This window comes from Mesoplodon bidens (genome assembly GCF_964165515.1).
Source record: "Mesoplodon bidens genome assembly, contig: HAP1_SCAFFOLD_159, whole genome shotgun sequence".
Taxonomy (NCBI): Eukaryota; Metazoa; Chordata; class Mammalia; order Artiodactyla; family Ziphiidae; genus Mesoplodon; species Mesoplodon bidens.
Window position 1 is genome coordinate 696,330 of NW_027672558.1, and position 25,096 is coordinate 721,425.

At 39.7% G+C, this 25,096-nt stretch overlaps 1 protein-coding gene across 5 annotated transcripts in view; it reads right to left on the bottom strand.

Annotated features, from left to right (window-relative positions):
• Positions 1-23,944, bottom strand: part of VBP1 (VHL binding protein 1) — a 36,830-nt gene extending 12,886 nt beyond the window's left edge. For 2 of the 5 annotated variants that reach the window (XM_081259294.1, XM_081259293.1), the window contains exons 1-6: positions 23,811-23,911; positions 20,036-20,160; positions 10,035-10,101; positions 8,918-9,016; positions 6,488-6,626; positions 6,043-6,226 (exon numbers count right to left, since the gene is read on the bottom strand). In XM_081259294.1, coding sequence (XP_081115420.1) covers positions 6,043-6,226; positions 6,488-6,626; positions 8,918-9,016; positions 10,035-10,101; positions 20,036-20,160; positions 23,811-23,903 — 707 coding nt within the window. In that variant the 5' untranslated portion in view covers positions 23,904-23,911. Of the gene's footprint in view, positions 1-1,809; positions 4,497-6,042; positions 6,227-6,487; positions 6,627-8,917; positions 9,017-10,034; positions 10,102-20,035; positions 20,161-23,382; positions 23,534-23,810 lie in introns of those variants that run through there. The other 3 variants (XM_081259296.1, XM_081259295.1, XM_081259297.1) reach the window with 3 other exon arrangements.
• Between the last annotated feature and the right edge of the window lie 1,152 nt (positions 23,945-25,096).

The window sequence follows — 25,096 nt, forward strand, 5'->3', positions numbered from 1 at the left end:
TGGTGAATTACCAGGCCTGTCTATTCTATGACACTGGTTGTAGTTATAAAATTTCAAAATAAAAAATGTAAAAATGAAAAAGTTTATCAATGAGTTTTGGCCACAAGACTAAAAAGTCACTCTGCGATGAGTGCATAAAGCTTCAATAAATTTATGGCGTCACTTGGGGCAAGGAGAAAAAAGCTCTCCAATCCATCATGCAATCGTAAAACTTCAGACCTCCCACCTGATGCTTCCATCTGGCTCTTTAAAATATTTGAACTATTATTACCTTTTTTGCAGAGGCAGATATTAGCTAAGCGGCCTTATGAAAGGAACTGGAAAAGGAAGTAAGCCATTGTCAAAAACTGGCCATGATCACGCAAGACCCAACAGGCTGAGTGAGGTGTTCAAAACCCCTTCCTCCCTCGAGGTGAGGCACTGACCTCGGATTCACTTTCTAGTTTGGTTGCCCTGAAAACCTGATGAAGGTGGATGGTCAGCTGTGGGATGGGCGGGCCTGCTTCTGGCACAATGTCCCAGGAGGTACCCTGCGCCTGGTCTGGGAGGGCTGCGACTGCACATCAACACCTGCTGGGAGTCACAGCTCAGCGTCCCTGAGCGCAGTGGGCCTATCATTCCTGGGCCCTGACCCCGGCTGTTACAAGACAGAGTGCTCTCTGATGGCTTCTAAGCCAGGGCGGCTCCTGTGGCCACCTGTGGGGACATTAGAATTGTGCCTAAAGCTGCCCCCTGGCATGGTGCCCACAGTGTCTTGCCTGTCCTGTGTCCTTCAGAGTAAACTGGTGTCAGACGTGGCCTATCCAGGTCTTGTGAGTTTAACGTGTAGTCAAACCCAACACCGGCTATGGTGAGTGCTGCACATGGTGTCGGCAGAGTCTTCAGAACCAACCGAGACAAACCTTTAAGAAATGGTTTGAGGATATGGGGAGGGGGAAGGGTAAGCTGTGACAAAGCGAAGGAGAGTCATGGACATATATACACTACCAAACGTAAGGTAGATAGATAGTGGGAAGCAGCCACAGAGCACAGGGAGATCAGATCGGTGCTTTGTGACCGCCTGGAGGGGTGGGATGGGGAGGGTGGGAGGGAGGGAGATGCATGAGGGAAGGGATGTGGGAACAGATGTATATGTATGACTGATTCACTTTGTTATAAAGCAGAAACTAATAAAAAATAATAATAATAATAATAAAAAAAAAGAAATGGTTCAATACCCTTAAAGGTATCATGAGGTTTAGGGCAGAGAATAGCAAACACACAAAGAAAGGAGAGTATGCATTCATTAGGGATTGAACTTAATGAATTATTAGGTATTTCTAAATAAGAGCAAGGCACCATGGTACAGAGGGAAGGAAATTCACCCGGGAACCAGATCTGGGTTTCACTCTGGCTACGCAGCTGTGGTGGTCAGCGTCTATAGGGGCAGCAAGGATGATCAACTGTGCTTCCCATCACCCCCTGCTGTTGCTACTGACCAAACCACTCTCAGTTAACCCAGAAAATAAAATGCTATAATCTTTGACTCCATAATTCCATTTTTGGTAATCTAATCTCAGGAAAAATCCTAAATAAAAGAAAAATCCTTCTGTAAACATGCAAACTGAGTTATTTCCTACTTACAGAAAAAAATTTTAAAACAACCAATTGTCTGTAAATCACAGTTTACTAGAGTTTACCTATTAGAATACTATGAAACCAGTAAAATAATGTTAATTTAAAAGCAGTATATAAGCAAATTCCATAATAAGTAAAGAAAGTAGGATAAAAATTATACAGACAAAATTATTTCAATTATGTTTTTAAAAAACCTATGCATAGAAAAAGAAATGGAAGCCACAGAATCATTAAGGCAGACTGCAAGTGGAACTTAAATGTCTTTTTTTCCTATTTTCTAAACTTTCTCAAATGAACATGTTTACAATGGAAAAATAGTTAAATTTCAGTTGCATTTCCAACATATTTGTTACTCAGTATCACTTTTTGTAGTCAATCTTGTGCTCATTGTCTTTTCGGGTTTACTATCCTAATATTAAGCTTGAAAATATCATGTCAAATCAGGATGGCTATGTTATTCTGAAAATGTAGACTGTTATAAGAGAAGCTTTCTGGCAAAGGCAAGATTTAAATATCTTTTATTTAATTAACAGAGCCTAATACTGTTTCTGACACATGCTGGGTGCTTATGTATATTTGTTGAATAATTAATGTAATTTTTGCTCTTTAATTCACATCTCTAGAGAGCTGTTTCCTCATACTGCCTGGAATACCTAAAATTTCGTATTTAGATTTTCACGGACTTAAAGTAAGACAAAAGTAAGATCTTCTGAGCAAATCATTCCTATCCTAATATTAACAAGGACATTTTATACCAATATACTTACCACAATAAAGTTTGGGAAAAAGTAGCACTTAAAATATATCAAGACATTTACAAATCTCAAATTCTAAAATATGGGAATTTAAAATTATGAAAGAAAAATTGACAAGGAACTTTGCTATCTTTCAGATTTAACTTCTCAATTGTTTGCTTATCTACATTCCTTCCAAAGGGATCTTATGTTGTTTCTACAAACATAAGAGGTTCTTGGGACACAGCTAGTTATGGTGTAAGTAAATAAACTTTACCAATATGTGAAAAGACCCATGTTAATTTTAGAAAGTATAACATAAAAAAAGGTACTGTGCCAGTTTTAACTTCACTGTTTTAATATCATGAAATACAAGTACAAAACATTGTACAAGTATACTCTTTACTACATGGAGATGGAATAATACATTTGTGTTTTTACCAGAATCTGTATCACCCAGTACCAGCCACTGTATCAATGGCTTTCCATAGGGATCTTCTAACACTCTTACGAAGTTTTATCATGAATTAGAAAGCTCACAACTCCTGTAAACCATCACAGATCTATAGTTATCTTAATATTCCTGTTCAGCTGCTTTGGGGAACTGTTAAGAAGTACAAAGTCGCCTCAGGCAAGGGTTTTCAGTGCGTAATTTTGTTATTTCATGTTGGCCAAGATCTCCTGTATGTTAGCATTGCAAAGGCTCTAGGCTCTGTGCACTTATATCGGGTTAGAAAGTGTTGTCTCAATAGCCCTCTTACTGTTTAGGAATGCAAATTACCACTTCCTGAAAAATACAGAATATTATAATAGTTATTGGCTAAGCAGTAATTCATGAAACTCCATTTACACAGGACAAATAACAGCAACAGAGGACCATAAAGCCCCACGTGTGCTAAAGAAAAACAATTTTTCAAATATTCAAACTGTTTTTCCTACCTCTAAACTGGTTTTAACCATATCACAAGTGACAGTAACACCAGCCAATAAAGAAAAAGTGTGCTAAACTGTCCAAAAAATCAGCTTATAGCTATAGCATATCTCACAGTTTTCAGCCATTTCATCTAAGACTTTTCTTATAACAAACAAACAAACAAACAAACAAAATGAGGAAAGCAGCATTTACTTTGTTGGAGATGCAAAAAATAAAAATAAAAATACTGCAAATTTCATAAAATATTTGAAACTAATTTTGTTTTTATAAATAAATAAAGTGGTGTTTATCTTTTTTTAAGTTTTTTTTATTAGTTTCTGCTTTATAACAAAGTGAATCAGTCATACATATACATCTGTTCCCACATCCCTTCCCTCTTGCGTCTCCCTCCCTCCCACCCTCCCTATCCCACCCCTCCAGGCGGTCGCCAAGCACGGAGCTGATCTCCCTGTGCTATGCGGCTGCTTCCCACTATCTATCTACTTTACGTTTGGTACTGTATATATGTCCATGCCTCTCTCTCACTTTGTCACAGCTTACCCTTCCCCCTCCCCATATCCTCAAGTCCATTCTCAAGTAGGTCTGTGTCTTTATTCCTGTTTTACCCCTAGGTTCTTCATGACATTTTTTTTCTTAAATTCCATATATATGTGTTAGCATACGGTATTTGTCTTTCTCTTTCTGATTTACTTCACTCTGTATGACACACTCTAGGTCTATCCACCTCATTACAAATAGCTCAGTTTCGTTTCTTTTTATGGCTGAGTAATATTCCATTGTATATATGTGCCACATCTTCTTTATCCATTCATCTGATGATGGACACTTAGGTTGTTTCCATCTCTGGGCTATTGTGAATAGAGCTGCAATGAACATTTTGGTACATGTCTCTTTTTGAATTATGGTTTTCTCAGGGTATATGCCTAGTAGTGGGATTGCTGAGTCATATGGTAGTTCTATTTTTAGTTTTTTAAGGAAGCTCCATACTGTTCTCCATAGTGGCTGTACCTTTTTTTTAAGTTTTAATCATCATTCTTGCTGTTAAAAATTATTTAAAGTTATGTCAACTTTTAAGGATAAACTTTGGAGTATTTAAAATAACATGTTTGGAAAATTGAACCACATTTTTAATTGCCAGCATTATGCTTTGTTCTTGGTAGGATCATCTTTGTTTCTTCTTTTTACATCCCAATTATAAACCCTGGCCATATCTGCAAGAATTGTCAAAGAAAATGCAAATGCAATTCTAAAGATAACATTCAATGACTAAGTATTCATTCACACACTGAATCAAAGACAGAAATCACACACAAAAAATACTAGTGACTACAGCAAGGTGTAGTATCATCTGCCGAAAAAGGGAACAAAACTACACCAACATCAAGTCAAGACCTCAAATCAATAATTGTCTAGCATATCTAGTCAACTATGGTATTATATTTAACAAATGTGTGCTTGACACTGTCAACAGTTTTATAGAGCCCCTCATCCATGATATTTCAAAGGTAGTAAAAAACATACACTGACATGTAATGTTTAAATTATTACAATTATCAATCACTTTATCTCTTACCCTCTGTTTGGCTAACAGGACACTCACCCAATTTATTAAGCATCTATATCTTTTCCTTTCCACAAACACCACCCTGCGTAGGCCTTCACATATCAGTTACTTGTTTCATGGATCATGCCTTTGGTGGTATATCCAAAACGCCACCATTGTACTAAAGGTCATCTAGGTTTTCTCCAATGTTATCTTCTGGGAATGTTATAGTTTTGGGCTTTTTTTTGTCTGAATGAAGTCTCCACATTACCAGTCACGTGCCAACTGCTGCTCTAGGCCTCAAACAGGCCTGCCTTCCCTCACCAACCACTCAACACCTGTCATGTGCTACGTGCTGTGGAGGAGAGAGAGAAAGTGGAGCTCCTACACTTGAAGAGCTCCCAGTCTGGCATGAAAAATAAATAAAGCACTACGTGCAAAGTGCACCGGGAGCACAGAGGAACAACAAAACACCCTGAGAGGACTGGAAAATGTCCAGAAATGTTCTGCTGCTTGAGCCGACATATGAAAGATAAAACAGAGGAACCCAGGTAAACAGGGGGAAATGAGTCTAGATAGGAGGAACCAAGTGTGGACAAAGGACACAGCACATTTGGGGACTGAGAAAAACGGATCAGGGTTATTTGGAACTTGGGTGCACTGGGAGAGGGCCAAGGCAGGAAGCAGTCAGTGGCAGGAGGTAAGACTGGCAGGAAGCACCTCACAGGGTGCCCATGTGCATCCTTACATGTAACAAAGAACACTGAAGCATTATAACCAGAGGAATAAAAAGAAGTGTGACTCAGTGAATTCATGGTGGAGACAGTGTAAAGGACAGATGTGAGGAAACCAAACTAGAAAACTACTGAGTCTAGCTTCTAGAAGGCCAAAATGAGAGTAACAGCAATGGACAGAGAGATTTACAAGGGAAAGCTGACAAGAATCTGGTGATTAGCCGGCTTCTGGTGATGAAAGAGAGAGGAGCGAAGGTCAACTCCCACGTTTCTGTGCTGGGTGACTGTGCAGGGCTGAGCAGCTGGGTCAACATGCGAGCCCTCCCCCTCGAGCAGAATACCTGCCGCTGCCTGTTCTCTCTGCCTTAAATACAGTCTCAGTCCTATCTTCTCAAAGCCTGCTCTGAACTAATTCCAGCCCACACCTATCTTTCCCTAACTTTAAACTGCCTTGGTGTTGAGTACATGAAGTGAACTTACTTATATTTTGCTGTGAGACAATCATTCAGCAGGTTCACATGTGCAGCTGTAACAGCTGTAACTTCGCCACTCTTCTTGTTTTGCACTGATCCTCTCACCAGCCCGTGCCCCATACAGCTTAGCACAGTTGCAGGAACACAGGAGACCCTTAATAAATACACTACTTGACTAGCTATGAAGATGTCTTGGGAAAATATTTGAAAGAAAAATACTCATTTGCTAAATCGACTTTGCTGTTTCCACACTTTCACACTTCAAATTCAGATTAGTCTATCTATAAAGTTATTAAATATTAGTTCCAAGTATGTCATTTACTACTCTCATAAAATCTGCAACTTAACATCAGCCTAAGAATAAGGGCATTCTTTTCATTAAAGCAATGCATGTAAGAACGTTGAAAGCATCTTTCTCCTTTCCCCCCTTGCCTTTTTTTAGGTAAGGATACTGACTTCTGTGGTAGTAAATTGATCTCGAAGAAAGTCCAGGTCTTCCTCAAGAGAATCAAGATTCTTTGTGGCAGTCGATAAATTCTTTTCCAACAACGCCTGAGCTTCATCAATATCATATTCAAGCATTACATTCGCCTGAAGAGAGAAAAGCATGGCAACGTCCGAACATTTACCCAGTGCATTACAGATTAGAACAGGGGGTGGCAAACTACAGCCCTTGGGCCAAATCTGGCCGGCTGTCTTTTGTCCTAAGTTTTATTGAAACCCAGCCATTCTTTATTCACTTAGATTTGCATGCTACAGTGGCAAAGCTAAGTACTACTTGTGACAGAGACCATGTGGTCTGCAAAACCAAAAAGATTTACTCTCTGGCCCTTAACAGAATATTTACTGACCCCTGGGTTAGAGAATATATTCACATACATTTTATCATTTACTCATCATAACAACCCTGGTGAGGCAAGTTACCTTCTCTACAGTTAAGAAAACAGAGGCTCCGAGAGCTCAGGTTACCTACGCTTTCCGGGATACTACATAAATGGAAGAATTACCATAAGAACCAGTCTCTTTAGTTACCAATTCCTATCTTTCTACTAGCTCTATTGTGACACCAAACAGTATTACATTCAGATCAACTGAAATAGTTGTTTCTGAGCTTAAGATACCAAAAGTTTTCAAAAACATACATATTATCTACATTTGATCCATTGAGAGAAACAGCTGGCTTTTACTGCCCCCTTCCTACCTCCAGGGTAAATGCTGACACAGGGGGGGGAACCATACTCCTAGCACCTGACTTAACACCGGGCATTTCCTGAACCACTTTCCTTATCTGGCAAATGGAATTTAAAAATTACTCAAAGGATTGTTGGAAGAATTAAATGAGACAACATGAAAGTGCTTAGCACAAAGTAGGTGCTACATTCTTATTGACTGAATATGCAAATCCATGATAATTAGAAAACTGCATAAAAATTCAGATAGGAATAAAAATATTCAGTGCAGAGTAAATGCCTCTCTAAACCCAGACCCACAATCTCATTTCTCAATGACTGATGCTTCTTATTACTTTTTCTTTTCCAGAAAGTTTCTACATTTTGCTTACTTTTAACAAGAGAAAATCGAATACATTTAAAAACACTTCATTCATGTCAAAAAACATCAATCATTCATTCAGGAAGTACCCTGTGCCAAGTATATCTCCTTAGTTGATTCACCCCTCAAATACTGCCTGATCAGCCTCTCTATTTGACGGTCTAATAGTCACCTCAAGACTGACATGCCCAAAACACAACTGCAAGTCGCCCTGCAAACCTGTTAGTCCTTTGCCTGTGATATGAGTTACAAATATTTTTCCTGTTGATTGTCTTTTGACTTTGCTCATGGTTTCTGAGTTTTGAGGCCTGAAAAACCAATCCTTATTTCAGGGCTCCAAATAAGTTATCTGTGACTTGGCATACAATTTTGATGGTGTCAGTATTTCATCACACATTTCAAATGTGATCCACTTGGAATTCACCCTCGTGTAAGGTGGGCTCCAGCCGTAATTCTCTCTCTCGAGAGCTCCCTGTTGTCCCAGTCTAGTTTATGAAATCATCTTATGCCCACTTGCTGATTAAATGTGTGCCAAGGGAAAGAGAAACAAAGGACAACAACCCTTAGGATTTGGGCTACTGGGTGGATAGCTGTTCCATTTACAGAACTAAAACTAAACAAGTACAGGGATTATGCTTGTAGAAATAAATGTACAAACTCTGAAAAGATTACAGTTAACAGAAATCAGGAGAAGGAACTAAGGGACAGAGAAGTGAGTTTCCATGTACGAATCCGCCTATCTTTCATGGCACGAGACTGCCTCTCAGGGATGACTCTACAGGATAGCAAGCGGAAATCCTCCCAGTTGGGAGAGCTGAGAGCAGTCGTGACTGGCTGCTTTGTATGGGAACTTGCCTGAGGTAACAAGACCTATGGATAGCTAGCTGGACAGTCAGGAATGGCTTGGCTGGTCGATCATGTGACTGAGAGGAGTAAAATAGGAAAAAATCACAGAGAAGGTCTCTGAAATCATCACAATTGGAATATATGATTTTAAAAAATGGGTTCTAACCTCAAGGTTTTTGTAATAATCCTTGCCCCTCAAATTTAGAGAGATCTTTCTAGAACTAACAAAATCTGATGATGAAGAAACATCTATCTAAGGTTCAACAGCACCTTTTGTTACATTTAAGAGATTAAAGCATTAGTTGGAGGGGAAGCAGGGTTTGGTCCGTTTTGTTTTGATAGGGGGAGACTCGAGCACGTTTCTGCGGCAATCTTCCTCACACTCCCGATCGCCCTGAATGCCACCCCTTCATTCCTTCCACAGCTTCAACAATAATGCTTTACAAATGTCAGCCAAGGAAGCTGTGGCTATTACATTTACTTACCCCCAACCACAGACACACTTTATCGGTAGGAGGAACTGAAGCTTTGCAATACAGGTTATCTGCCAGTAAGAACCTGGTCTCCAGGGAATTGGTGGACTCCTTCAAAAAAAATGACAGTACTGCAAACAGTCCATTTTCACACCAGGGTTATAAGGAAGAGATCACAGAGCTGAACCTAAGCCATTTAAAACAGTCCTATCACACAGACTAAGTAGAGTGGTAAAGAAACGAATGCTGGAGCCAGACGGATGGGCAGGGAGGCTTGTGCGTTCTGGCTCAGCTACTTACTATAGCTCTAAAGGCTGTGGCAAACAGAGTTCTCACACACTCACACCCCCCCACACACACACACCAGTCTCACACCCCTCCCCCCCCACACAGACACCCAGTGCCTGGCACAGAGTAAGCACTAGACAAGCACTATCTATTATTACTTCATCAGTGCTTCATGCTCAACAAACAGTTTTCTGAAGCCTCTTATTAGGTTCATGACATAAAAAACATACTAGAAATGTAGTTATTCTACCAGTCAAGTAATAAATCATATATACATACACATACACATAATATTTTAAATACAATATACTTATGACATTTAATCTTTACAGCCTGCTCATGTAACAAATATTGGATGAGGACTCGGAAGATTCTCAAATCCAGTTCTGCCAGTAACTAGCTATGTAACAGTGGTCAAGTGTAACCTCTTTGCAAATGTTGCCTCAGCTGTGAAATGAGAACCTGAAACGTCATTTCTAAAATTCTTTCCAGCTCTATAAGTACTGGACTCACTCCTTATTCTTAGAGAGAACAATAACAATAACAACAACAAAAACTATTAGATGCTGCTACCTCAAAATGACATCTTCTTTTTGTACTTAAAATAATTTCAAATTGCATTTAAGTTCTGCAAATACTACATATAAGTAAAATACCCCCAAGAAGTGTGGGTCCTAGAATTAAACCTGACTTTTGGTGGAAAGCCACATGTCTCACTGTCTGTGACATCAGTACACGTGCTCAGGACTGGTTCAAATACCAGTGACCAAGGAGTCAAGGAACACATGTCTCTGCTGAAGTATCCTGGTTTGCTCATGTTTACAAAGAGAAATGCACTTACTTTTTTCTTCTGCATGTACTTTAGAATTTCTAAAGTCTGCTTAATTTCAGGAATCTGACCTTTTAGCCTGTGAATAAGAAAACAGGTTAACTTAGTATTTGGCACCAGTACACAGTCTTACTAGCTTTGTATTTTCTACTGATATGTTTTGAGGACAATTTATAAATATGAAATATTTAAGATATTTTATCTGTAAGATAGTTAATAAATTTTGTTTATTAAAATATTTAAGATATTTCAGACATAAATATTTATTAAAATATTTAGATATAATAGCAAATATTTACGGAATGACTACTGTGCACAGAGTCCTATTCTATACGTCAAACCCCCCATTATTAGTTAACATTTCTAGAGAAAATCATATTCCACAGAGGTTGATTCAGAGGTTCTACATTTAATTAGAATTGCACTTTAAATACTCATTTTTAAAATAACATGCATTCAAAGATTATATTCTAAATTGAAAACCACCAACTCCCTCAGTCATAGGCAGCTCAGCGCCAGCAAGTGCAGGGACAGCTTCTCAGGGCCTGCGCTTCCCACACTGTAAAAGCACTTGAATGCCTAACACACCACAGTAAAATATAGTACAACCATGCGATTCTTTTAAGCTTTGGGTAATTTTTCTTTAACTTTTATGTTGAAAAATACTTTCTTTTCAAGTTAGGTAACAACTGTTCTTAAAATTATAAGTGGATCACTGTTTGAACACAAGAAAAAATTTAAGAAAACGATGGACATGATGAGACTGATCAGACTCAACAGGTAAGTTATATTATAGCTACTAGAAAAACAACTAGCCTGGAACAACTGGACATCCACACATAAAATAATGAATCTAGACACAGACGCTACACATTTCACAAAACTTAAGTTCACATGAATCACATACCTAAAGGTACAATGCAAAACTATAAAGCTCCTAGAAGATAACACAGAAGAAAACCTAAATGACCTTGGGTATGGTGATGATTTTTTAGATACAACACCAAAGGCACAATCCATGAAAGAAATAATTGACATCTGGACTTTATTAAAATTAACAACTTCCACTCTGCACAAGACCCTGTCAAGAGAAAAAGACAAGCCACAGACTGTGGGAAAATATTTGCAAAAGACACATTTGATAAAGGACTGGTATCCAAAATACCCAAGGAATTCTCAAAACTCAACAATAAGAAAATGAACAATTGGATTAAAAAAATGGACCAAAGCCTTTAACAGATACCCTACCAAAGATATACACATGGTAAATAAGCATATGAAAAGATGCTCCACATCATATGTCATCAGAGGATTGCAAATTAAAACAACAAGATACCACTACACACCTATTACAATGGCCAAAATCCAGAATACTGACAAGTCTGGATGTTGGTGAGGATGTGGAGCAACAGCCACTTTGGAAGACAGTATGTCAGGTTCTTACAAAATAAAAATACTCTTACCATATGGTACAGCAATCATGCTCCTTGGTATTTACTCAAAGGAGCTGAAAACTTAGGTCCACACAAAAACTGCACACAAATGCTTATGGAAGCTTTATTCATAATTGCCAAAACTTGGAAGCAACCAAGATGACCTTGGTAGGCAAATGGAGAAATAAACTGTGGTCCATCCAGACAATGGAATAGTATTCACTGCTAACAAGAAATGATCTATCAAGCCACGAAAAGCCATGGAGGAACCTTGAATGCATATGACTAAGTGAAGGACGCCAACCTGAAAAGGCTGCAGACTGTATGATTCCAGCTATAAGACACTCTGGAAAAGACAAAACTATGGAGACAGTAAAAGGATCAGTGGTTGCCAGGGGATTAGGAGGGGGAGGGAGGGATGAACATGCTGAGCACAGAGCATTCTTAGGGCAGTGAAACTACTCTGTATGATGCTATAATGGTGGATACATAACATCATGCATGTGTCCAAACCCATAGAATGTACAACACAAGGGTGAACACTAATGTAAACTATGGACTTTAGTTAATAATAACATATCAGTCTTGGCTCATCAATTGTAACAAATGTTCCACTCCAGTGAAGGGTGTTGATAATGGGGAGACTATGTGTGTGTTGGGGGGCAGGGGCTATACAGGAAATCTCTGTATCTTCTGCTCAAGTTTGCTATGAAACTAAAACTGGCCTAAAAAATAAAGCGTATTAAAAATAATTTTTAAAAGCTACTAGCAACTAATTCCCAAATGAAATCAATCTCACTGACAAGAAAATAAGAGATAAAAATATGCTGAAAACAAAGTCAAACTTAGAGAAGAAAGAATGAAACATTTTTAGCTCTTTTTTTGGTTTAAAGTTGCCCAAGGCTTTAAAGTGTTTTGCATGGAAAAATGTGCAAAACAGTTCTGGGAGTCCTGTCAAATCACAATGTAATCTGTAAGAAAACAGACTAAGGATACAAAAACAAAGCTGTGGTTCTTTCAGAATACATTTAACAAAATATTATTAGAGATCAGCATGTAAACAAAATTTAAATATGATAATGAAAATGTACTTCCTGAATTATATAAAGGAAGTCACATCATGTGTGAAGAAGGTTAGCATGGCAAACTTTATTACAGCGTGTGCTACTGACCCAGCAAATATGTCAGATAAGCCTGCTGCTTAAAAAATAGTATCACTATCTGGTAGTACAGCCCAGTGAAGAATTGAGAAACACACCCTTAGCACTGATTTCTTTTAAAAGCATAGTTTGAAGGCTAAGGTTCTGTGAACTCTTTACAATTCAATATGGATGTCATAGATCTCTCAATTTTGCTTATTTTTGTATATGTTGATATAAGTAAATGCTAGAAAGATCTACATGCAATCATTTATAAAATATCTGATACACATATAACATTAGTATGTTCAGATCAAGTTTTTTGGTCATGTATATGATTGACTGACAGATTGATTTATGGCTGAGTTGGGTCTTCATTGCTGCGCATGGGCTTTCTCTAGTTGCGGCGAGCAGGGGCTACCCTTCGTTGCAGTGCACGGGCTTCTCATTGTGGTGGCTTCTCTTGTTGTGGAGCACGGGCTCTAGGCACGCAGGCTCTGTAGCTGTGGCTCATGGGCTGTAGAGCGCAGGCCACTGTGCAAGTCTGAGCAATACACCCTCCCCACCCTGCTCTGTCCCAAAAGATAGCAGCTCTCCTGAACTGTGTGTTTACAGTCCCTTTTTTATTTTTTCAAATAGTTTCATCACATTTATGTGTATCCCTGAACAATATGTTATTTGCTAGTTTCTTAGGTTAATACAAATGGTCTCATGTTGTATGCATTTTTCTGGGGTTTTGCTTTATAACTCAATTAAGTTCTTAAGATTTGTTCATTCATTTTCACTGCTGTGTAATATCCATTTAAAAATATAACACAACTTGTTTATCCACCTCCTATCAACAGACTCTTGGATCAGTTCTAGATCTTTGTTATTCTATGAACAATGGAAAACTCTAGGTCCTGGGAGTGGGTAGGGAAGTGAGAGGGAAGACAGCAGCTTAGAAGGGAAGTGGATCAAGTCTTCAAAGGGGGAATTTAGGGCTAAAGGGTAACTTTTTAGGTGTTTTTCCTCCCTCTAAATTGCTGTGGGTGAATCACATTACCTACCCCATCACTGCTACAGGGCAGAAAAACAGAATTGGCCAAAGGCAGGGAGAAGGTCAGGCTGAGGAGCTGAGAATACAGGTACTGGCCCCCAGCATTTCCCCTTGCCCACTCCCCCTCCCAGGGGAGATGCCAGTGAAAACAGCCAAAGACAAAGGAACGGAAAGAATATCCCAGAGGCTGAGGCACCTGGTAGGGGAGAAACAGCATTTGTCCAATGGCTGTGCTGCGGAGTGTAAACCCTGCCCACCATGGGGGACTTGAATTACTCCTGTTCCCATACACATTAATGGCCAAAGGAACTGATAACCCCGAGGGAACATGAGCTGATGGGGAAAAAAATGGTAATCTGATAAACTCAACTACAAAATAAAATAAAAACAATAAATTCGACAACCTGTACCAGATGAAACAAAATCAAATTCTACAAGATTATACAGTGAGTATTTAAAAATACTTCAAAGAGAAAAGACAGGATATTGGTAATATGAAGAATAAACAAGTAGCTATAAGAAGAACCAACCAAAAATACTAGGTATAAAAAGTGTAATGGTTGAAATAAGGAACTCACAGACATCCATTTAATTGCCAAAAGAGAAATTACCAAAATAGCAGAAGACAGGAAATAATAAAGAGACAGGGAAGGCAGAATTAGAAGAGTCAACATCCATATTAACAGGAATCCCAGAAGGAGAGAAGGAAAAAAATTAACAGATGACAGAAAAAATGATAATCACAAAATTTCCAGTTAGAGAAAGATAAAGCACATATAATTCATGTGTTAAAGAGTTCACCACAAGAGAATGAAATACTAAATAACTTTTTATATACCTATCAATAATTACTTTATGTATTTTTTAAATAGATCTTTATTGGAGTATAATTGCTTCACAATACTGTGTCAGTTTCTGCTGTATAACAAAGTGAATCAGCCATATGCATACACATGTCCCCATATCCCCTCCCTCTTGAGCCTTGCTCCCACCCTCCCTATCCCACCCCTCTAGGTCATGGCCAAGCACCAAGCCGATCTCCCTGTGCTATGCTACTGCTTCCTAAACAGCTGAAGGTAAAAGTTAAATGACAGGCTGCAACAAAAGATTTACAACACCTGTAAAGAAAAGGTTAGTATCCAAACTACACAGCCGTCTGCTGCAAAACAACTCAGTCAAGCACAGAAACAGTTTTTGTTGCACAGCTGGTATCACAGAGGTGAGGGAACTTTCAGAAAAAATAAAAGGGAATAAAAATGGAAAAGGCTTTGAGTTGAGCAGTGAGGACTAGAGAAAAGCAGGCATCTCAAGGCAGGTGACAATACCAACTATAGACCTGAGCCTGGGCCCCTGATGCTCAGCTCAACGGGGGAGCTCACATATTAAGTGCAAGAACTTGGAACAGGGCTCAAGCAGTCCAAGGCTGATGAAGACCCACAGCTCCTGCAAAAGCAAAATCCTCTATAGATAAAAGCAATCCACACAGGTATCCATGGTTACAGGAAGCTGACATATAGTTAGTTAAGGAAGAATTTAAGAAAGATATCCTCACAGGGCTTCCCTGGTGGCGCAGTGGTTGAGAGTCTGCCTGCTGATGCAGGGGACGCGGGTTCGTGCCCAGGTCCGGGAAGATCCCACATGCCGCAGAGCAGCTAGGCCTGTGAGCCATGGCCGCTGAGCCTGCGTGTCCAGAGCCTGTGCTCCGCAACAGGAGAGGCCACAACAGTGAGAGGCCCGCGTACCACACACACACAAAAAATCATCACAAAGACAAATTATAGTCAGATAAAACAAAAGAGATGACAATCTTGAAAGTATCCAAAAAGAAAAATTAGTTTATCTAAAAAGATTTAAAATAATAACCATATGTTGTTTACATGGAATACCCTTAAATATAAATAAGAAATAAGTTGAAAGAAAAGGGATTGGAAAAAATACACGAGGAAAATGTTAGCCACCACTCCTGGGTATATATCTGGAAAAAACTGTAATTCAGAAAGATACATGCACCCCACTGTTCACTGTAGCACTATTTACAATAGCCAAGACATGGAAGCAACCTAAATGTCCATCGACAGATGAATCGATAAAGAAGACATGTTACGTGTATACAATGGAATATTACTCAGCCATAAAAAAGAACGAAATAATGCCATTTGCAGCAACATGGATGGACCCAGAGATTGTCATACTGAGCGAAGTAACTCAGACAGAAAGACAAATATCATATGATATTGCTTGTATGTGGAATCTAAAAAAAATGGTACAAGTGAACTTATTTAGAAAACAGAAATACGAGTCACAGATGTAGAAAACAAACTTATGGTTACCAGAGGGGGAAGCGGGGAGGGATAAATTGGGAGCTTGGGATTGACATACACACTACTATACATAAAATAGATAACTAATAAGAATCTACTGTATAGCACAGGGAACTCTACTCAATACTCTGTAATGACCTATATGGGAAAAGAATCTAAAAAAGAATGGATATATGTATGTGTATAACTGACTCACTTTACTGTACACCTGAAACTAACACATTGTAAATCAACTGCACTCTAATAGAAATTTTTTTTAAATGTTAGCCGAAAGAAAGCCGGAGTAGCTCTAAGTGTCCAACAAAACTGACTAAAACAATAAGCATTATTTTACATAGGGTTAAATTCACCAAGAAGACTTCGTAATTCTCAAATTGCATGCACCTAATAGAATAGACTAAAAAGCTTTAAAAAAAAGGATAGAAATTGTTTCAGGTTAAGCTGGCAGCAGACTAGCACTTGCCCCTCTAACTGTTCACGTAGCAGAGAGCTGTTGAGGTGATAGGAGCTACAGGGCTATTCCTGCAAGGGAACAAAGTGACAGGTGAGCTGATTTCCTGCAGCCACTTTTTACCAAAGAATACATGAAGGGACATTTCTCTTTATAGAAATATGCCAGCTTATTAATAAATAAAAATAAATAACTGAATTAGAACATCATCATTTTGCAACTCATAATTAATGGATCTAGGAATTCAGTATCATTCTAAGAAACAACTAGATACTATCTGCCTCTTAATGGAGAAACAATACACAAACCTATGAAGCAGTGTTGCCAAAAAGAAAAGAAAAGAAAAAAAACAAAAAGAAAAACCTGACTATGAACAAGACTGCACATACAACTATCAACTTATAATAAACAGAAAGGGCAAAGAAACATGCTTGAAAATCCCACAATTGCTTTGAAATTTAGCAACATACTTCTGAATAACCCATAGATTATGAATCTAAATGTGAAAGATAAAACAATAAAGCTTTGAGAATAAAACATTAAGAGAATATCTTCATGAACTTGGGATATTTCTTAAATAGGACACAAAAAGCACTAACCATTAAGGAAAAATTCTTAAATCAAACTACATTAAAAATAAAGGGTGATGACTCAAACAGTATATCCACAGTGCTTCCATTTAAAAAAAGAAATTGGAAGCCTACCATATACCACACATAAAAATAAACTTCCGATGGATTAAGAAGTTAGATATGAAAATGAAAAAATTTAAGACTTTTAGAAGAACACTTAGGAGTATGTCTTTTTGAATATGGAATACAAAATAGGATTTCTTAAACAATACACAAAAAGCACTAACTATTAAGAGAACTTCTGACTTAAAACATTTACATTAAGAACTATTCATCAAAGTAAATCATAAGGGGGAAAAAAAGACAAATTACAAAAGCAAGAAAAATTTCTCACATATAACCTGAAAGGACTAGTATCCAATATATAAAGAATTCCTACAAATAAAAAAGACAACCAACCCATTATTAAATGAATAAAACTCTTCAAAAAAGTTTTCCACATTTGCTGTCTCCATCATTCTCCTTTGAACCACTGGGCCAACACTGTTCCCATCCAGAACACCAATGACTTCCACTTTGCTAAGTCCAAGTCCATTCTCAGTCCTTATCCCACTTGGGTGAGCTATCTGCAGCATTTGACACAGGTGATCATTCCCTCCTCCATGATACACTTCCTTAGCTAGGCTTCCAGAACCCCATGATCTCCCAGTTTTCCTGACCTCACTTAAAGCTTCTTTTCAGTCTTTTTTGCTGGTGTTCCCTCTTCTCCCTAACTTCTTACTGTTGCAATGTCCAGATCTTTGATCTTCTCTTCATTTGCATGCACTCTCTTGGTGATGGACCTCATTCAGTCCCCTGGCTTTAAATGACTCCCAAATTTTTATCTCCAGCCCAGATCGCTCCCAAAATTCATATTCATATATTTAACTGTCTACCTAACACCTCCACCTGGATGTCCAAAAGGCATCTCAAATGTGTCCAGAATTGAACTCCTCCTGATCTTCCCCCAAACCTGCTCTACCCACAGTCTTCTCAGATGTTGGTAACTCTCCCTTCCAGTTGCTCAGACCTAGGAGCCATCCCATGTGCCTCCACAGTACCAGAGTTACCAAGGTAACTTTGACACATGGATTCCCTCTGATTCCCCAAGGCTTGGTCCTGAGGTCCATTTTCTTCTCTATCTGTAACCTCCGTGCAAATGACCTCAAAGCCAATGGCTTTATGCTTCTTTTTCAAATAAAAATCAACCTTTATTATAAAAGCAGTAAATGTACATTGCAGAAAATTAAGAATACAGGTAATCAAAATAAGAAAAATGCCATTTCCCACCACCCAAAGATTACCACTGTTAATATAACATTAGCGTCAATTCTTCCAGGTATTTCTGTGCACACACACATTTTTTCCACAAATAAGAAAAGATAATGTTCATAGTGTTTTCTATCCTTTCTCCTATTAACACCCCTCATCTGTCCATGTTGATGACTTTTCATATCCTCTAACACCTAGCCCTATTCAGATTTCCTCAGTTGTCACCAAAATCAAATGAGAAAATATATCTAAAAACAAACTCTTGGTTTGTTTTTTTTCTTTTTTTTTTGGTCGCGCCACGTGGCTTGTGGGATCTTAGTTCCCTGACCAGGGAATGAACCTGCACCCTGGGCAGTGAAAGCACGGAGTCCTAACCACTGGACCACCAGGGAATTCTCATCTAAAAACAAACTTCTGTATTTTTGCGTAAGTGGTACCCTCACGCCGACTACCCTTCTTCACTGGAGCCTGCTTCCAAACTTATAACCAGGCTTCAAAATTCTACATAGCCATCTGCTTCTCTTGAAAGTTTCCCCTGAATCCCTCTGTCCCCCTTCAGTTCTCCCATTCCCCTATGCTAACTCATTACTGTGCACCATAACACCTTGACTGCTATACTCTGTGTACTTATTTAAATATCTATCATGCCCCTAGACCATAACCCTGTTGAAAGCATCTATACTGGACTTTATTTCACCCAAAACAGTATCTGGCACCTATTAGGAATTCCATAAACATTCAACTGACAGAAGAATGCTGTCACATGTGTATAGCAGGTATCTGTAGATATTTATTACTGTGAATTGATTTCGTAAGCTACTATGAACATACAGGGGAATAAAGGATCGAGAGCAAGAATACTTCTGCCCTATCACTTATGAAGTCTTGGCAAAGTCACAACTTCTGTGGGTTTCTCATCTCATCGGCAAAATGAAAAGAATGAACTAGACATTTAAGATGTTACGATCCTAGAAGCTTTGGCATAAGGACTTCAATATTCATTCTATTACGTTTTCAAAAGCATCTTTAGACTGACAATACCAAAGTGCTGGTGAGAATGAAGAACAACTGGAACTCCCAACACATTGCTGGTGGCAGTGTAATATGCTAAAGCCACCTAGGAGGACTTCTGGCAGTTTCTCATAAAATTAAACATACACTTACCATACAAGTCAGCAATTCTACCCCTTGGATAATTACCCAGGAGAAATGAAAACATATGTCCACCCAAAGACTTAAACCCAAATGGGGAAACAAACCAAATGTCCATCGACAAGCAAATACATAAAATAGACAAAAAATGTGGTACATCCACATACAATGGAAAATGACTCAGCACTAAAAAGAAACTAATTTACTGATACACACAACACCATGGATGACTCTCAAAAAGCATTATACTAAGTGTAATAAGCCTGACGTACAACAGTAGTTACTATATGCTTCCATTTATATGAAGTTCAAGAACAGACAAAACTAATTTATGGTGAAAATAATCAGAACAGTGGTTGTCTCTGGGAGTGTGCAGGGCTGGGCGGAAAGGGGCAGGAGGAAACTTCCTGAGGTAACAGAAATGTTCCATATATTGATCTGGGCAATGGTTACAGAAGTGGATACATTTATCAAAACTCATCAAACTGAACATTCAACGCATAGACATTTTATCTGTATGCAAATTATGCCTCGATCTTTTAAAAGCTTAAGCTATACAATATTAATTTTAAAAACTCAGAAATTTTGCACTTACCTCCTTTTCTTTTGAGCAAGGTTGAGCTCCATAAACTTATACTTCTGGTACTGTTCATCCAGCTTCTTCAGTACTGTATCTGCAGTCTCATTCCCAGGCTGTTTCATGAAGGAATCTACATCTTCCTTTAATATCAAAAAGAATACATTACAAATTTTAGAATTCATACCTCTGATTTTTGACTGCTTTAGCTTTATTTTTAAACATAAAAAGAGCTTGTGTTTCTTTTTCTCCAAAGGCTTGTTTTTAACTAAAAAAGTATTTATAAAAAGTTAGAGGGCTTCCCTGGTGGCGCAGTGGTTGAGAGTCCGCCTGCCGATGCAGGGGACACGGGTTCGTGCCCCGGTCTGGGAAGATCCCACATGCCGCGGAGCGGCTAGGCCCGTGAGCCATGGCTGCTGAGCCTGCGCATCCGGAGCCTGTGCTCTGCAAGGGGAGAGGCCACAACAGTGAGAGGCCCGCCTACCGCAAAAAAAAAAAAAAAAAAAAAAAAAAAAAAAGTTAGAGACCATTTCAGACAGTGCACATACATTATGTAGCTAATTTATTATTCTTCCACCTTCCTTTTTATTTATATATAGGGAAAGAAAGATGACCTTGTCTGCTTTATACATCTGCCATGCAACACTAGCAATAAATATGAAAATTACCAACAGTCAAACACATTGCCTAGTCATGTGCCCTAGCCACAAAACGATTCAACAGGCTGTGTGCCAAAATTATAGATTTTATTACTGAAATTTTTAACTCAACAAGTTCTGCCACAGATATCACGCTAAATATCATCATTAGGTTCCCAAGACAAGTCACAACTGCTTCCTTGAGTATCAAGTGGTTGAAATAAAGTAACCCTAAAAGGCAAACTGAACAATCTTTTATAACAGGAATAAATAAGCAAAAGAAAAGCAATAAAACTGAACTGCATTTTTTTAATGTATACTGCACATGCTGGTCCTTGAAGAAAAGCTAGTTAATTAGGTAAGGATCAGGAACTAAGTGAAACTATATGGAAACTTTAAGGAGATTCTATAACAGCCTTCTAGTAGTTTAAAGAACTTTAGTCCTTCATTGAAGCTAAGTTAAATTCAATTATCTCACAGTTTCTGGGATCTCTACATCATTATTCTTATCCATGCTTACTACCTATAAGGGAGTATTTTAGCAGAAACAAGGCAAGAAGAAAAAAGAAGAGAAACACAGCAAGGGAGTGAACTATGAAGCCATCAAGCTAGAGACTGTAAAAGAAATTGAAAAGATGAGGCTGAGGCAATGGCTGAGTTCTGCATGGAGATGAAATGCATGCAGTTAAAATGCAGATAAATGCATTCTGGAGATAAAATGGAGATAGCATCTTCCTAGAAGGCTCACTGTAGGAAGAGAAATGTCAAAGTTTTTAGCACATGTTATTAGAAGCTTAGACTCTAGCAAGGAGAATTAACTACAGCAGCATAGGTTTGTGGTTAAGAGACAGGGGCTGCCTGGTTTGAATGCTGGCTTCATCACATACTAGATGACCTTGGAAGTTATTTAACCTTTCTCTTTGGCTCAATTTCCTCATCTGTAAAAAGAAAAAAAGTACCTTTTTCTCACAGGGGATTAAATGAGTAAAATACTTAGAAGAGTACATAACAGCTAATAAGTGTTCAACATTAGATATGTATAAGTGAACAAAACTACAGGGAGGTCATATCTGAACTAGGTGTTGAGAGATGGAGAGGTCAACAAATGGACAAGGGGGGAAAGGGACAATTAAAGCAGAGAAAGAAAACAAATAACTGCATCAGCGGGAATGGGGAAAAGGCAAGGTGTGACTTTTAAACACTGTCAACACAGAAACTAATATATATTAAGCATCTACTTGCAATACTGAAAGCACAGTCTCTGTTTCGCAGGGCAACTCTAACTACTGTTACTCCTATTTCAGTTAAAGAAACGGAGGCTCAGATTGTAAAGTAATATGCTCAAGATTAAGCAACAACTGGGAAGTAGAGGCATGATTCAAACCTTGTTCTATTTAGAAACCACTGTTCTTTCTATAATACCATGTTATTCCAATTAGTTTAGGAACATACAAATATTTATGTAAATTTGGATTATTTATTATATCATATTGATAGAAATTTTAAGGTCTAGAAAAAATAACTTGTGACATTTTAGGGAAAATGCATTTTAAGATAACAGTTTATAAAGCCCTTTGATAAAGTTTATCCTCCTGAATTAGATTTCTGAAGACATCTCTTGCTGAGCACCATGGGTGTGGTATTTTAAGGCACTATGGAAATTCAATCAACACTTAGTTATGAGCTTATACAGTGTGTCAGGTACTGTGCTAGCGTCAGGAGAAATGACAGGGAGCAAGATAATGACCTAACCTCCCTCCCAGTAGCAGAGCATGGCATAGAAGTAGAGCTCTGCAGCCCCACAGATTGCCCAAGTTCAAAGCCTGGGTAACTCACTTACACCCTGTGTGACTTGGAGCAAGTTACTCAAGGGCTCTGTGCCTCTGTTTCAACATGTACAAAATGAGAATAACAGTATCTGCCTCTTAGAGTTTTGTAAAAGCATTAGGAAAGTGCCCGGTATTCAACAAATTTTCTCTCCTGTTGACAGCTACCTGGGAGATGAGTGGAAAGAAATAGATGGCACGGCTCAGGGAGAAAAAACAAAATAACTGAAGAAAATAGTACAAAACCGAATCAGCAAATGCAAATATGCACAGAATGTATATAAAAGTGGTGTAAATAAAAGAATAAATAAAAGAAATGGGTCTTTTGAAGGCTGGAAGATACCAAAAACAAAAAGGTAGAGACAAGGCAATATAGGTACAAACCTATATTGAGAAATTGAGAAATTTGAGAAATTTCCATTAAGATTTTGTAGTAGTTCAGGCAGAACTGAGTGGAGAAAGATGGGCGATACTGGCCTGGAAGGCCACTCAGGTTTCCTCTCATTATTCAAATAATATTCAAATACTATTTCGAGAACAGCCTTACGGGGGGGGGACAGGATTTAAAGCACTACTTGTTTCCCTCTGTTTGGCCTTGGGTTGGTCTCCCTGTTCTGTGAAGCCTCCAACAATGCATTCCCTGCTTCCTCTCTCAACTGCACACGATTTATTCTCTAAGTTGTTAAGACCATTTAGCTAAAAGCAAATGTGGTTACACAGGGGCTTCACTTAGACACCTTCTGGTGACCGCCCGTGGCCGACTGGCTAAAGCCTTAGGGGCCCAGCGGGCCACACAAGGCCTTCAAGGTCTCCCCAGTCCGACGTTGCCCTCCGCCTTCTTCCGAGGCAACTGGCCACCGCAGCCCTTCAACATACCAGGTGCCATTTCCTATGTTCACACCTGAGCTCCTCTGCCTGCTCACTGTACTCCGTCACCATCTATGCATCGGTCTCCCCGGCATCTAGGCTGACTCTCAAGCTTCTCACCGCCTCCGTTTTTCCGGGAAGTAGGGTCGAAATCCCGCGTCGGGGCTGGGCTTGGGGGGGGGGCGGTCCCTCAGAGCGGCCCCGCTCCCCCTCTGGCTACTGAGTCCTTCACCCCGCGCCCCCCCCCAATCTTCCGGGGCCTTCTCGGACCGCGCGCCCCCCGGCGGGTCCTGACACAGCTCAGTCGGTCCTGGCACGGAGGGGGAGAGCGGACGGAGCGCTCTCTCCGCCGTCCTTTAGCTCAATTCCCTCCCCCAACAACCAAGGCCGGGCTGGGGGCCAAGAAGGAAGGGGTAGCCCACAGTGTAGCGTCAAGATACCGAGCACCAGCGTGTCTCTTACCACGAAAACGGCCTCAGGAATCCCCAGGTGGAGCCGCCGCCCATTCCCTCCGGCCACTTCTCCCAAACCACAACCCTCCTTACCAGTCGCCATCTTGGGGAAGCGAGCGCGCGCTAACGGCCTGTCAAGCTGCCTGTAGCCGGGGGCCTGTGATTGGCTCGCTCACAACGGCAGGCCCGCCCTTCGCTTGTGAGTCTGCACATTCATTGGCTCACGGGAAGTAGCCGCCCCTTACCTGTCAGACGAGTCGCCCAACCTGTGGGTTCTAATTGGTTGCACGCAGGTGAGTGACAAGCGTGGAAGGACTGCCGAGGCGAAGGTGGCTCTGCAGGGAGGGCCAATACCTAGTCCTGGGAGAAGGGATTCCGGTGGTTTTGTGGGTGGGCTGGCTGGAGGACCCTGACAATCGGGGACCAAGTCGGAACGGACCCCACTACCTCCCCAGAACACGCGGCACTCTCCAGAATAGCCTTCGAAGCGACCCGATCCCTTCTCGGATTCAAGCAAATCCGGGATCTAGACGCCACCACAGGGCCTGGGTCTCGGTGTCTTTCTGGGCCCACCATATTCACGAGCTTCCTGGCCCTTGAAGGGGACTTGTCTTGTGCCTGCTTCCGGGTGGACCCAGTGACTTCATCCTAATAAACACTCCGCCCATTTTGTCACAATTTACCAAAAGCCACCTATGATCAGACTCTCACCACCCCAGCTCAAACGTTTTCAAAACTTCACAGTGTACATAGAAAATCCTAAGAACTCTTCTGATGCTTCTAGGCCCAACGCATTCCCCAAGATCATCCACCACTACAACCCTTTGAAAGCAAGTAATTATTCTTCGATCTGTTTTCTGACATCTAACCACCGTGTTTGTTCCTGCGTTTGCCTGCACTATAGTGCTTCACAGTACACCGGTGCTTCATCCACTCACACAAAGCCTACCATGAGACAGGCCCTGTCTGAATAAAGGATAAATGTCAGTTTCCTTACTTAGTGGGGACACATATATAATAATAGTAATTAACATTTAATAAAAACGAACTATGTGCAAATCACTGAGTCATGTTCTTTAAACCCCACAGCTCAGTGTCCCTAATATCACCCCTAGTTTGCAGACAAGTAAAGGGACTTAAAATGAATGATTGGTAAGATAATAGAATCAATATTATAACCGTGACATACGGGGTAGGAAAGAAGCACAGGTGAAGACACTACGTAAGTCATATTTTAAAATGAGAATTACAACGCATACCAACAAGGCTGTTGTAAAGATTAAATGAGATTATGTA